This window comes from Ranitomeya imitator, chromosome 5, assembly GCF_032444005.1.
Source record: "Ranitomeya imitator isolate aRanImi1 chromosome 5, aRanImi1.pri, whole genome shotgun sequence".
Taxonomy (NCBI): Eukaryota; Metazoa; Chordata; class Amphibia; order Anura; family Dendrobatidae; genus Ranitomeya; species Ranitomeya imitator.
In genome coordinates, this window is record NC_091286.1 from 350,520,335 (window position 1) to 350,532,894 (window position 12,560).

General features: G+C 40.9%; 1 protein-coding gene across 1 annotated transcript in view; it reads right to left on the reverse strand.

The window, feature by feature from the left end:
• Positions 1-12,560, reverse strand: part of LOC138637623 (dynein axonemal heavy chain 5-like) — a 569,265-nt gene that overhangs the window by 328,832 nt on the left and 227,873 nt on the right. Inside the window, exons 36-37 of the mRNA XM_069726456.1 lie at positions 3,309-3,566; positions 3,070-3,162 (exon numbers count right to left, since the gene is read on the reverse strand). Of these exons, the coding sequence (XP_069582557.1) occupies positions 3,070-3,162; positions 3,309-3,566 (351 nt within the window). The remainder of the gene's footprint in view (positions 1-3,069; positions 3,163-3,308; positions 3,567-12,560) is intronic.

Here is a 12,560-nt window from a genome sequence, read left to right on the forward strand (position 1 = left end):
TGAAAAACGCGAAAAAAACACGAAAAAAACTGAACGTGTGCACATAGCCTCAAAGCAGTGTGTCCCTATCAGGCCTCCTACTAGCAGCATTGATTGGACAATATCAGACTGTGAAGGGACGCACCCAATATTGGTAACACCCAGATATCAAATCAGTCACATATTACTAGCAGGGATGAATAGTGTTAAGAAAGTGTCCATCAGATTTGTTTTCTCTGGGAATACAAGGGTCTACAAAAAATGACATTCTCACAAGTGTTCTCATGCACATGCTTTGAATACTAACTTCCTCATATTTATCTGTGTTGCGGAATCTTTATTTGCTTTTCAGTAAGGGGAAGGACAGGAGTTACACAAAAGAATGAATAACGTTCCCACTAGGACTGTGCAAACAAAGATCATCCACACCTTTGTTAAACAATGGGACATGTACTTTTTCTTGTTTTATTTTCTAGAATCATATTTTTAAAGCTGCTGCTTACACCAGTGAGAAAGGGACAAGTCTACTGGGATCTTAGAGTTATGATGGAATCTGGAAACTAAACCTATGCCATAAAAACTCATTTTCAAGTTTTTAGTAGACATTTAACCCAATGTTTTACAGTGATTTAAAATATATACTTTATATAAAAATATAACTTAGCTCTCTATTACAGGCAACAAATCACACTGAGTTATTATGGATCCCCTTATTGTTTAAAGACACAGTGAGTCATTATATTCATCTGTTAACTATGCATCAATAAATAACCACATTTTATTACCTTTTTGATAAAAAAAATGAAAGGGGAACTATACCTCAGGTAACTAATCAAAATAAGCTGTCCAGCATATACAGTGGGGCAAAAAAGTATTTAGTCAGTCAGCAATAGTGCAAGTTCCACCACTTAAAAAGATGAGAGGCGTCTGTAATTTACATCATAGGTAGACCTCAACTATGGGAGAAAAACTGAGAAAAAAAAATCCTGAAAATCACATTGTCTGTTTTTTTAACATTTTATTTGCATATTATGGTGGAAAATAAGTATTTGGTCAGAAACAAAATTTCATCTCAATACTTTGTAATATATCCTTTGTTGGCAATGACAGAGGTCAAACGTTTTCTGTAAGTCTTCACAAGGTTGCCACACACTGTTGTTGGTATGTTGGCCCATTCCTCCATGCAGATCTTCTCTAGAGCAGTGATGTTTTTGGCTTTTCGCTTGGCAACACGGACTTTCAACTCCCTCCAAAGGTTTTCTATAGGGTTGAGATCTGGAGACTGGCTAGGCCACTCCAGGACCTTGAAATGCTTCTTACGAAGCCACTCCTTCGTTGCCCTGGCGGTGTGCTTTGGATCATTGTCATGTTGAAAGACCCAGCCACGTTTCATCTTCAATGCCCTTGCTGATGGAAGGAGGTTTGCACTCAAAATCTCACGATACATGGCCCCATTCATTCTTTCATGTACCCGGATCAGTTGTCCTGGCCCCTTTGCAGAGAAAGAGCCCCAAAGCATGATGTTTCCACCACCATGCTTTACAGTAGGTATGGTGTTTGATGGATGCAACTCAGTATTCTTTTTCCTCCAAACACGACAAGTTGTGTTTCTACCAAACAGTTCCAGTTTGGTTTCATCAGACCATAGGACATTCTCCGAAAACTCCTCTGGATCATCCAAATGCTCTCTAGCAAACTTCAGACGGGCCCGGACATGTACTGGCTTAAGCAGTGGGACACGTCTGGCACTGCAGGATCTGAGTGCATGGTGGCGTAGTGTGTTACTTATGGTAGGCCTTGTTACATTGGTCCCAGCTCTCTGCAGTTCATTCACTAGGTCCCCCCGCGTGGTTCTGGGATTTTTGCTCACCGTTCTTGTGATCATTCTGACCCCACGGGGTGGGATTTTGCGTGGAGCCCCAGATCGAGGGAGATTATCAGTGGTCTTGTATGTCTTCCATTTTCTAATTATTGCTTCCACTGTTGATTTCTTCACTCCAAGCTGGTTGGCTATTGCAGATTCAGTCTTCCCAGCCTGGTGCAGGGCTACAATTTTGTTTCTGGTGTCATTTGACAGCTCTTTGGTCTTCACCATAGTGGAGTTTGGAGTCAGACTGTTTGAGGGTGTGCACAGGTGTCTTTTTATACTGATAACAAGTTTAAACAGGTGCCATTACTACAGGTAATGAGTGGAGGAAATAGGAGACTCTTAAAGAAGAAGTTACAGATCTGTGAGAGCCAGAAATCTTGACTGTTTGTTTCTGACCAAATACTTATTTTCCACCATAATATGCAAAAAAAATGTTAAAAAAAACAGACAATGTGATTTTCTGGATTTTTTTTTCTCAGCTTGTCTCCCATAGTTGAGGTCTAACTATGATGTAAATTACAGACGCCTCTCATCTTTTTAAGTGGTGGAACTTGCACTATTGCTGACTGACTAAATACTTTTTTGCCCCACTGTATACATGAGAAATAACATTATCTCTCATCCCTATGTATATCTACTGTAGACTGCCACCATTTTCCACCCCTCTAGACTCTATCGCTTAATTTGCAATTAACTCTGAGCAGCCCAATACAAAGCACAGCTCACAAAGAGATGCATTTTTGCTCTTCCTTTTTTTTAGCAAACTGACAAAAGCAGAAACAGAATTGAATATATTTTACTGCAGTACTCAGCAGTGTAGATATGAATCCAGCTCTAGAGTGAGGAAAAAGACTGGTTTGAGTGCTCAGCATAATCTTTTTGCATTTCTTGCTGCCTGTTTTCTCACTCTACTCTTCATTTCTTCTTCTACCTTCCCTCTACATAGTTCAATATGCTATATAACCTGAGACCTCACTGTGCTGGCCGTCGGTCGGACCTTGAGCAAGATAAAGCTAAGCTGGCTTTTTTTCCAGAGTGGATAGTGAGTTCAGAATGCAGGAGGGAAAGGAAGTGAAGAAAAAAAATTATATATTGGAAAGATACATAGCTTCGCTTGTACTATTGATTTATGCAAAGTTTGTTGAAAGTACAGTTCTCATTGAATGAGTATAAAATAAAAATTATGGTATTTGCTTCAAAATCATTAGAATTTCCTTCACCTGCAGGACATTTTTTGTCTTGTAAGCTGAAACCATCATCAAAGTCCATCGTCTGTTTACTTTTGCAAATCTTCTTGCATCCCGTGGTAGTTCCTGTTTATTGAGAATAAAAAAAAGGAAGCATTGAAAGGTCACAAATTATTATTTTGAAAAACAAAAAGAGAAGTTATAGTTGTAATATTACAAACAATATGTATTCTACAGCAATTACAATTTATAATGAAACAGGTATACATTACTTGGATAGTAGTGGGATTATTGTACACTTCCTCGACATGCTGCCACAGCTCTTGTACATCGATCCACAGCTCCAAGACGTCACCCACACGCTTTAGTTTCTCTGCCCAGGTTGTCGCTTCCTCTCTTAGGGGATCAATTTCCTTTGAGGACAGCATCTGTGCAAGGAGCATGTGGGCATCTTCTAATGCTTCTAGTAAAATTAGTGTCTGATCCTTTGCCAACAGCACTTTGGTTTTGTAAGGTTTGAAGCTTAGAACCTACACATGGAAGAGATTCTAAATTACATCCAATCACTGTGATGACATTGAAACATATCATGTCTAAGAATTCTCTGGACAAATGAAATTATGGGGACCTTTACAATTTGGAGGCACAGTGGAGGCACTAATAATATGTGTAATCATAGATGGGGAAATATTACTATATGGAAACCAGTGGTCCTGTCCCTGCAGCTGAAAAACACCCCCATAGCATGATGCTGCCACCACCATGTTTCACTGTTGGGATTGTATTGGCCAGGTGATGAGCATTGCTTGGCTTTCTCCACACATACCACTTAGAATTAGCACCAACAAGGCCTATCTTTGTCTCATCAGACCAGAGAATCTTAATTCTTATAAAGCCAACACCAAAAGAAGATCTACTGTTGTATGGATGCCCACGTAGAGGATCTGATGAGTGTAAACATGAGTATAAAAATGTTTAACCCAAGTTCCAATGAAAAAAGGGGGTTTGTACAAATCAATATACATTTTATTGCACATAAATAGAGATAAAGGACAAAAAATACAAGTATTAAGGCAAGGGAAAATACAAAAGCAGCTAAAAATCGATACTAACAAAATATGTAGATGGAATTATTAATGCACCAGGAAGTGAAACAAGACACCCACGCAAGGCTAAATAATCAAAGAGTAAATGTACAAGGCATACATGGGGCGAAGCCATGGGCGGTGAAACGTGCGTCGTGGCTCCAGCGTGTCTCACGCCTACCCCCCGCACATGGCCAACATCATGTCGCAAGGTAATGTTGTTTTGCATTTTCTTCTCACTTACATATCTTTAGATTTGGGACTATCTTGCCTCTGATGCTTTCATTAGGTTTTTGATCTCTTGGCTTATACACTTTAAGTACACTTTATGTACTTTATGCTTTATATGCGCTATATAGCAGATGATCTCCTTATGTGACTACCATGCCTTATGCCTGCATGAGGCAACTTTAGCCTATTTTTCAATGCTAATATATGGCAGATAACTTTCTCATGCTCTGTACTGGGGCTTGTATATGTTTGTTGTTGGCAACTGGTGATATTGTCCATCTACTTATTTATTCCTTGTACATTTACTCTTGGATTATTTAGCCTTGTGCGGGTGTCTGCAGTGAGACACTTGTTTCTCTTCCTGGTGCATTAAAAATTCTATCTACATATTTTGTTAGCACCGATTTTTAGCTGCTTTTGTATTTTACCTTGCCTTAATAATTGTATTTTTTGTCCTTTATCTCTATTTATGTTCAATAAAATTTATATTGATTTGTACAAACCCCCTTTTACGTGAACTTCCATAAAATAGTAGATCCATATTTTTTGGGGGGTTGGTTGTTTAGACTTAAACGGGTGTCCAATCTGGCCAAGTGGACAGTTTTATAGGTTTATAAAAATCTTAATTCTCTTAGCACAGCTGGACTCCAATGAAGGAATAGAACCATCTCAAGGAGGATCACAAGGAAATGGACAGCATGTGACTTAAATATGAGTGTCTGAGCAAAGAGTCTCAATATTTATGGCCATGTGATATTTCAGTTTTAATTTTTTATTAGATTTGCTAAAATTTCTACATTTATGTTTTTTTTCAATTAAGATGGGGTGCAGAGTGTACATTAATGTGAAAAAATTAACTTTTTTGAATTTACCAAATGGCTGCAATGAAACAGAGTGACAAATTTAAAGGGGTCTGAATACTTTCTGTACCCACTGTATATAATTAATATTTTACATTTTAAAAGGTACAAAAAGAAAAATGGTCTGCTGCAAAGGTTTGGGCAGCCTGCATGGTTAATACCTAGAAGAAAGCCATTTTTATAGTATCACAGCTTGTAAACGCTGTTTGTAGTCTTTCAGTTCTTGTTTGAGGGATTTTCATCAATTCTTTTTTGGAAAATTCTTCCAGTTCTATGAGATTCCTGAGTCATCTTGCATGCACTGCTACTTTAAGGTCTGGCCACAGATTTTCAATGATGTTCAGATCAGGTGATTGTGAAGGCCATTGTAAAAAACATACACCTTGCACTTTATGATGTAGTCATTATCCATTTATAGAAGCCATCCTCTTCTCAACTTCAGCTTTTTTTTTTACAGAGGTTGCTATGTTGGAATCAAGAATCTGTTGAAAATGAATTGAATTCATCCTTCCCTATACCCGTGAAATGTTCCTCATGCTATTGGCTGCAACATAACCCCAAAGCATGATTGATCCACTTCCATGCTTACTGTTTGATGAGATGTTTTTTCCTGAAATTCTGTGCCCTTTATTCTCCACACATACCTTTGTTCATTGTGGCCAAATAGTTCTATTTTAATCTCATTGGTACACAGGACTTGTTTCCAAAATGCATCAGGTTTGTCTAGATGTTATTTTATACAATTCTGATGCTGAATTTTATAATGAAGACGTAGGAGAGGTTTGCTTCTGATGACTCTTCCATGAAGGCCATATTTGTGCAAGTGTCTCTTAACAGTTGAACAATGTATCACAAATCCACAGTCTGCTAAATCTTTTCAAAGGTCTTTTACAGTCAAGGGTGGGATCTGATTTGCCTCTCTAACAATCCTACGAGCAGCTCTCACTTAAATTTTGCTTGGTTAAATGCTATTTCTTAACTACATTTCAAACTTAGGAAAGGACAACTTGAAAATGCTTTTCTATCTTCTTCTAGCCTTCTCCTGCTTTGTGGGCTTTATATTTTCATTTTCAGAGTGCTAGGCAGCTGCTTAGAAGATCCCATGGCTGCTGTTTTTTGGCACAAGGTTAGAGGAGCCTGGGTTTTTATATAGCTGGGAAATTTGCATCACCTGGCCTTTCCTAACAATGATAGTACACAAGCCATAACCCCAACAGGCTATGTTCTGAGCACACAAATCTCCAAGGGTGCGCAAATTTGTCCATCGGCACATTTTTCTTTTTGGAATTTTGTTAAATAAATAAATAAATATATACAGTACAGACCAAAAGTTTGAACACACCTTCTCATTTAAAAAATTTTCTGTATTTTCATGACTATGAAAATTGTAAATTCACACTGAAGGCATCAAAACTATGAATTAACACATGTGGAATTATATACTTAACAAAAAAGTGTGAAACAGCTAAAAATATGTCTTATATTCCAGGTTCTTCAAAGTAGCCACCTTTTGCTTTGATGACTGCTTTGCACACTCTTGGCATTCTCTTGATGAGCTTCAAGAGGTAGTCACAATCAGGTTTAATAAGTGGGATTTCTTGCCTTTTAAATGGGGTTGGGACCATCAGTTGTGTTGAGCAGATGTCTGGTGGATACACAGCTGAAAGTCCTACTGAATAGACTATTAGAATTTGTATTATGGCAAGAAAATAGCAGCTAAGTAAAGAAAAACATGTGGCCATCATTACTTTAACCCCTTTACCCCCAAGGGTGGTTTGCACGTTAATGACCGGGACAATTTTTACAATTCTGACCACTGTCTCTTTATGAGGTTATAACTCTGGAACGCTTCAACAGAACCCAGTGATATTGACAATGTTTTCTCGTGACATAGTGTACTTCATGATAGTGGTAAAATTTATTTGATATTACCTGCGCTTAATTGTGAAAAAAAATGGAAATTTGGAGAAAATTTTGAAAATGTCGCAATTTTCCAACTTTGAATATTTATGCCCTTAAATAACAGAGTTATGTCACACAAAATACATTTCCCACATGTCTACTTTACATCAGCACTATTTTGGAACCATTTTTTTAACTATAAGGGTTAAGTTGACCAGCAATTTCTCATTTTTAGAACACCATTTTTTTTAGGGACCACATCAAATTTGAAGTCACTTTGAGGGGTCTATATCAGTGAGTTTCACCTTTTTTGAGCCGCGGCACACTTTTTATACTTAAAAAATCCCGAGGCACACCACCAACCAAAATGGCACAAAATGGTGCGTCCAGGTTTGAGATGAAAGTCTGCAGTCATTCTATGTGACTGCAGGCTTCTGAATTCTCACAGCGCAAGCACTGCACACTTTCAGGATTCTCCCTTGCCGGTGGCCAGAGTGGACGGTCATGACAGCACAAGTATGTGATTTGGATACTTCTGGCCACATTCTAACTAGACGTGTCCGGCCTCAGTCAATTCATTTTCATTGAATGAGGCCACACATGTGTAGTCAGCACGTGACCGCATGTATGTAAATCACCAACATCAGAGAATTATGATAGCAGTGCGCACTGTGAGAATTCAGAAGTCTGCAGTCACATAGTATGACTGCAGACTCATCACAACCTTGGACATCCCCTTTAATGTTCCTAACAAATAAAAATGAGAATTAGTATCACAAAAAAAACACATTTACATCCAGGTACCTGATAGATGACGTTGTTTGTGGAGTCGCCTCTTTCTTTTCATCTTCACCTTGTCCAGATGCCATGATGACTCTTCTCATCCACCGGCAGAGCTCGTTTCTGCAGACTTCCATCTTCTCCTGTCTTCTGCAGCACATCCCGACACAACACCCTTAAAGATAGCAGTGTTATTATAATGCTCCGGAATAACAATATCTGCCCTAGGCTGAGCCCCTGAGTAAATAATTGCCCCTCACTTTATTCCCAGCACATAATATGACCCTCACTGTCCCTCTTATGGTACATGCCATCCACACTACCCTCTCTCTTTTCCATACTTCACACTGCCTTCTCATACTGTGTCCCTCATAGAGAGCCCAGTCTCTCTACTGTGCCCCTTCATTACACTCCTCCTACTTGGCATACTGTCTCCTCCTGGCTGTTACCCTCACACTACTCAGTATCTATTATGTGTCCACTCACACTTTCATCCCCCCATACTGTCTGCACACATTTCTAATAGCCTCCTCCTGTACATCCCCCCCTGCTAACATACCCCTTTGCTCTCTCCATATTTCCTCCTCACACATTCCCCCCTCACACATTCCCCCGACTCCCCATACTGTCCTCACACATCCCATCACCGATGCTCCCAGTACTGTCAGCACACATTTTTCCCCTCGCTACTGTGTCCACCCCCATCTCCCCACTCACCCCCACAGAATATATCCACTCCCCTTCCGATAGAATAAATCCATCCCCTTCCACACAGAATAAATGCACCCTGCCCCACACATGCTAAATAAATTCCAGCCCCCCCCCACGTACACACTGAATAAATCCCCCCACACACTGAATAAATCCCCCCCACACACTGAATAAATCCCCCCACACACTGAATAAATCCCACCCACACACACTGAATAAATCCCCCCCACACTGAATAAATCGCCCCACTCACTGAATAAATCCCCCCCCACAGAATAAATCCCCCCCACACACTGAATAAATCCCCCCCACACACTGAATAAATCCCCCCACACACTGAATAAATCCCCCCACACACTGTATAAATCCCCCCCACACACTGAATAAATCCCTCCACACACTGAATAAATCCCCCCCACACACTGAATAAATCCCCCCACACACTGAATAAATCCCCCCCACACACTGAATAAATCCCCCCACACACTGAATAAATCCCCCCACACTGAATAAATCCCCCCCCACACTGAATAAATCCCCCCCACACTGAATAAATCCCCCCCACACACTGAATAAATCCCCCCCACACACTGAATAAATCCCCCCACACTCTTAATAAATCCCCCCACACACTTAATAAATCCCCCCCACACACTTAATAAATCCCCCCACATACTCCCCATAAACCCACCCCACGCTGAATCTTCGGTGTCTTCAGCTCCACAGCACAGGAGCACTTACCACCAAGTGTCTTCTGTCTCCTGCGCGCCGGATAATGACGCCAGCAGCGTGATCACATGACTTGATCACGCTGCTGGCGTCGCTCTGACCCAGCGGTCAGAGCCTCAATTGTACTCGCAGCTGGTAGATGTCTGCGAGTACAATTGATCTCCGGGAGCCGGCGCGCTGCAGCTTCTCTGTGCCGGCTGTCAGCTTGACAGTCGGCACAGAGAACAGCTGACTCCCGTTCCCCGCGGCACACCCGACCATGTGTCGCGGCACACTAGTGTGCCGCGGCACACTGGTTGAAAAACACTGGTCTATATGATAGAAAATACCCAAGTATGACACCATTCTAAAAACTGCACCCCTCAAGGTACTCAAAACCATATTCAAGAAGTTTATTAACCCTTCAGGTGTTTCACAGGAATTTTTGGAATGTTTAAAGAAAAATTAACATTTAACTTTTTTTCACAAAAAATTTATTTTAGCTCCAGTTTGTTTTATTTTACCAAGAGTAACAGAAGAAATTGGACTACAAAAGTTGTTGTACAATTTGTTCTGAGTATGCTGATACCCAATATGTGGGGGTAAACCACTGTTTGGGCGCATGGCACAGCTCAGAAGGGAAGGAGCGCCATTTGACTTTCTATGCAAAATTAGCTGGAATTGAGATAGGACGCCATGTCGCGTTTGGAGAGCTCCTGATGTGCCTAAACATTGAAACCCCCCACAAGTGACACTATTTTGGAATGTAGACCCCTTAAGGAACTTATTTAAATCTGTGGTGAGCAATTTGACCCACCAAGTGCTTCACAGAAGTTGATAATGTAGAGCTGTAAAAATAAAAAATCATATTTTTTCACAAATATGATCTTTTCGCCTCCAATTTTTTATTTTTCCAAAAATAACAGAAGAAATTGGATTCCAAAAGTTGTTTTGCAATTTGTCCTGAGTACGCTGATACCCCATATGTGGGGGTAAACCACTGTTTGGGCGCATGGCAGAGCTTGGAATGGAAGGACCGCTGTTTGATTTTTCAATGCAAAATTTACTGGAATTGAGATGGGATGCCATGTCTCGTTTGGAGAGCCCCTGATGCGCCTAAACATTGAAACTCCCCATAAGTGACACCATTTTGGAAAGTAGACCCCCTAATGAACTTATCTAGATGTGTGGTGAACACTTTGACCCACAAAGTGCTTCACAGAAGTTTATAATGTAGACCTGTAAAAATTTATGATCATATTTTTTCACAAATATGATCTTTTCGCACCCAATTTTTTATTTTTCCAAAAATAACAGAAAAAATTGGACCCAAAGTTTGTTGTGCAATTTGTCCTGAGCACGCTGATACCCCATATGTGGGGGTAAACCACTGTTTGGGCGCATGGTAGAACTCGGAAGGGAAGGAGCGCTGTTTGACTTTCCAATATAAAGTTGACTGGAATTGAGATGGGATGCCATGTCGCGTTTGGAGAGCCCCTGGTGTGCCTAGACATTGAAACCCCCCACAAGTGACACCATTTTGGAAAGTAGACCTCCTAAAGAACTTATCTAGATGTGTTGTGAGCAATTTGAACCCCCAAGTATTTCACTACGGTTTATAACGTAGAGCCGTGAAAATAAAAAAAAACATTTCCACAAAAATTATTTTTTAGCCCCCAGTTTTGTATTTTTCCAAGAGTAACAGGAAAAATTGGACCCCAAAAGTTGTTGTCCAATTTGTCCTGAGTACGCGGATACCCCATATGTGGGAGAAAACTACTGTTTGGGTGCATGGCAGAGCTTGGAAGGGAAGGAGCGCCGTTTGGAATGCAGACATAGATGGAATGGTCTGCAGCCATCACTTTGCGTTTGCAGAGCCCCTGATGTACCTAAACAGTAGAAACCCCCACAAGTGACCCCATATTGGAAACTAGACCCCCAAGGAACTTATCTAGATGTGTTGTGAGAACTTTGAACCCCCAAGTGTTTCACTGCTGTTTATAACGCAAAGCCATGAAAATAAAAATTATTTTTTTTTCCCGCAAAAAATATTTTTTAGCCCCCAGTTTTGTATTTTCCCAAGGGTAACAGGAGGAACTGGACCCCAAAAGTTGTTGTCCAATTTGTCCTGAGTATGCTGATAACATGTATGTGGGGGGAACCACCATTTGGGCGCATGGCAGAGCTCGGAAGGGAAGGAGCGCTGTTTGGAATGCAGACTTAGATGGAATGGTCTGCAGGCATCACATTGCGGTTGCAGAGCCCCTGAAGTACCTAAACAGTAGAAACCTCCCACAAGTGACCCCATATTGGAAACTAGACCCCCAAGGAACTTATCTAGATGTGTTGTGAGAACTTTTAACCACAAGTGTTTCACTACAGTTTATAATGTAGAGCCGTGAAAATAAAAAATCATTTTTCCCACAAAAATTATTTTTAGCCCCCAAATTTTTATTTTCTCAAGGGTAACCAAAGAAATTGGACCCTAAAAGTTGTTGTCCAATTTGTCCTGAGTACGCTGATACCCCATATGTTTGGGAAAACCTTGGTTTTTGTGCACGGGAGAGCTTGGAAGGGAAGGAGCACTGTTTTACTTTTTCAACGCAGAATTGGTTGGAATTGAGATGGGGCGCCATGTCGCGTTTGGAGAGCCCCTGATGTGCCTAAACAGTGGAAACCCCCCAATTCTAACTGAAACCCTTACCCAACCACACCCCTAACCGTAATCCCAACCCTAACCATAACCCTAACCACACCCCTAACCAGAACATGTCACTAGCCCTAATCCCAACAACATCCCTAACCCCATCTCACCCCTAACCCTAATCTCAACCCTAACCACACCCCTAACTCCAACACACCCCTAACCTAATCCCAACCATAACCCTAACCACATCCCTAACCCTGACACACCCTAACCCTAATCCCAACCCTAATCCCAATCATAAATGTAATCCAAACCCTAACTTTAGCCCCAACCCTAACTTTAGCGCCAACCCTAACTTTAGCCCGAACCCTAACCCTAACTTTAGCCCCAACTCAAACTCTAACTGTTGCCCCAACCCTAACTGTAGCCCTAACCCTAACTTTAGCCCCAACCCTAACTTTAGTCCCAATCCTAACCCTTACTTTAGCCCCAACCCTAACCGTAGCCCTAACCCTAACTGTAGCCCCAACCCTAACTGTAGCCCCAACCCTAACCCTAACTTTAACCCCAACCCTAACCCTAACTTTAGCCCCAACCCTA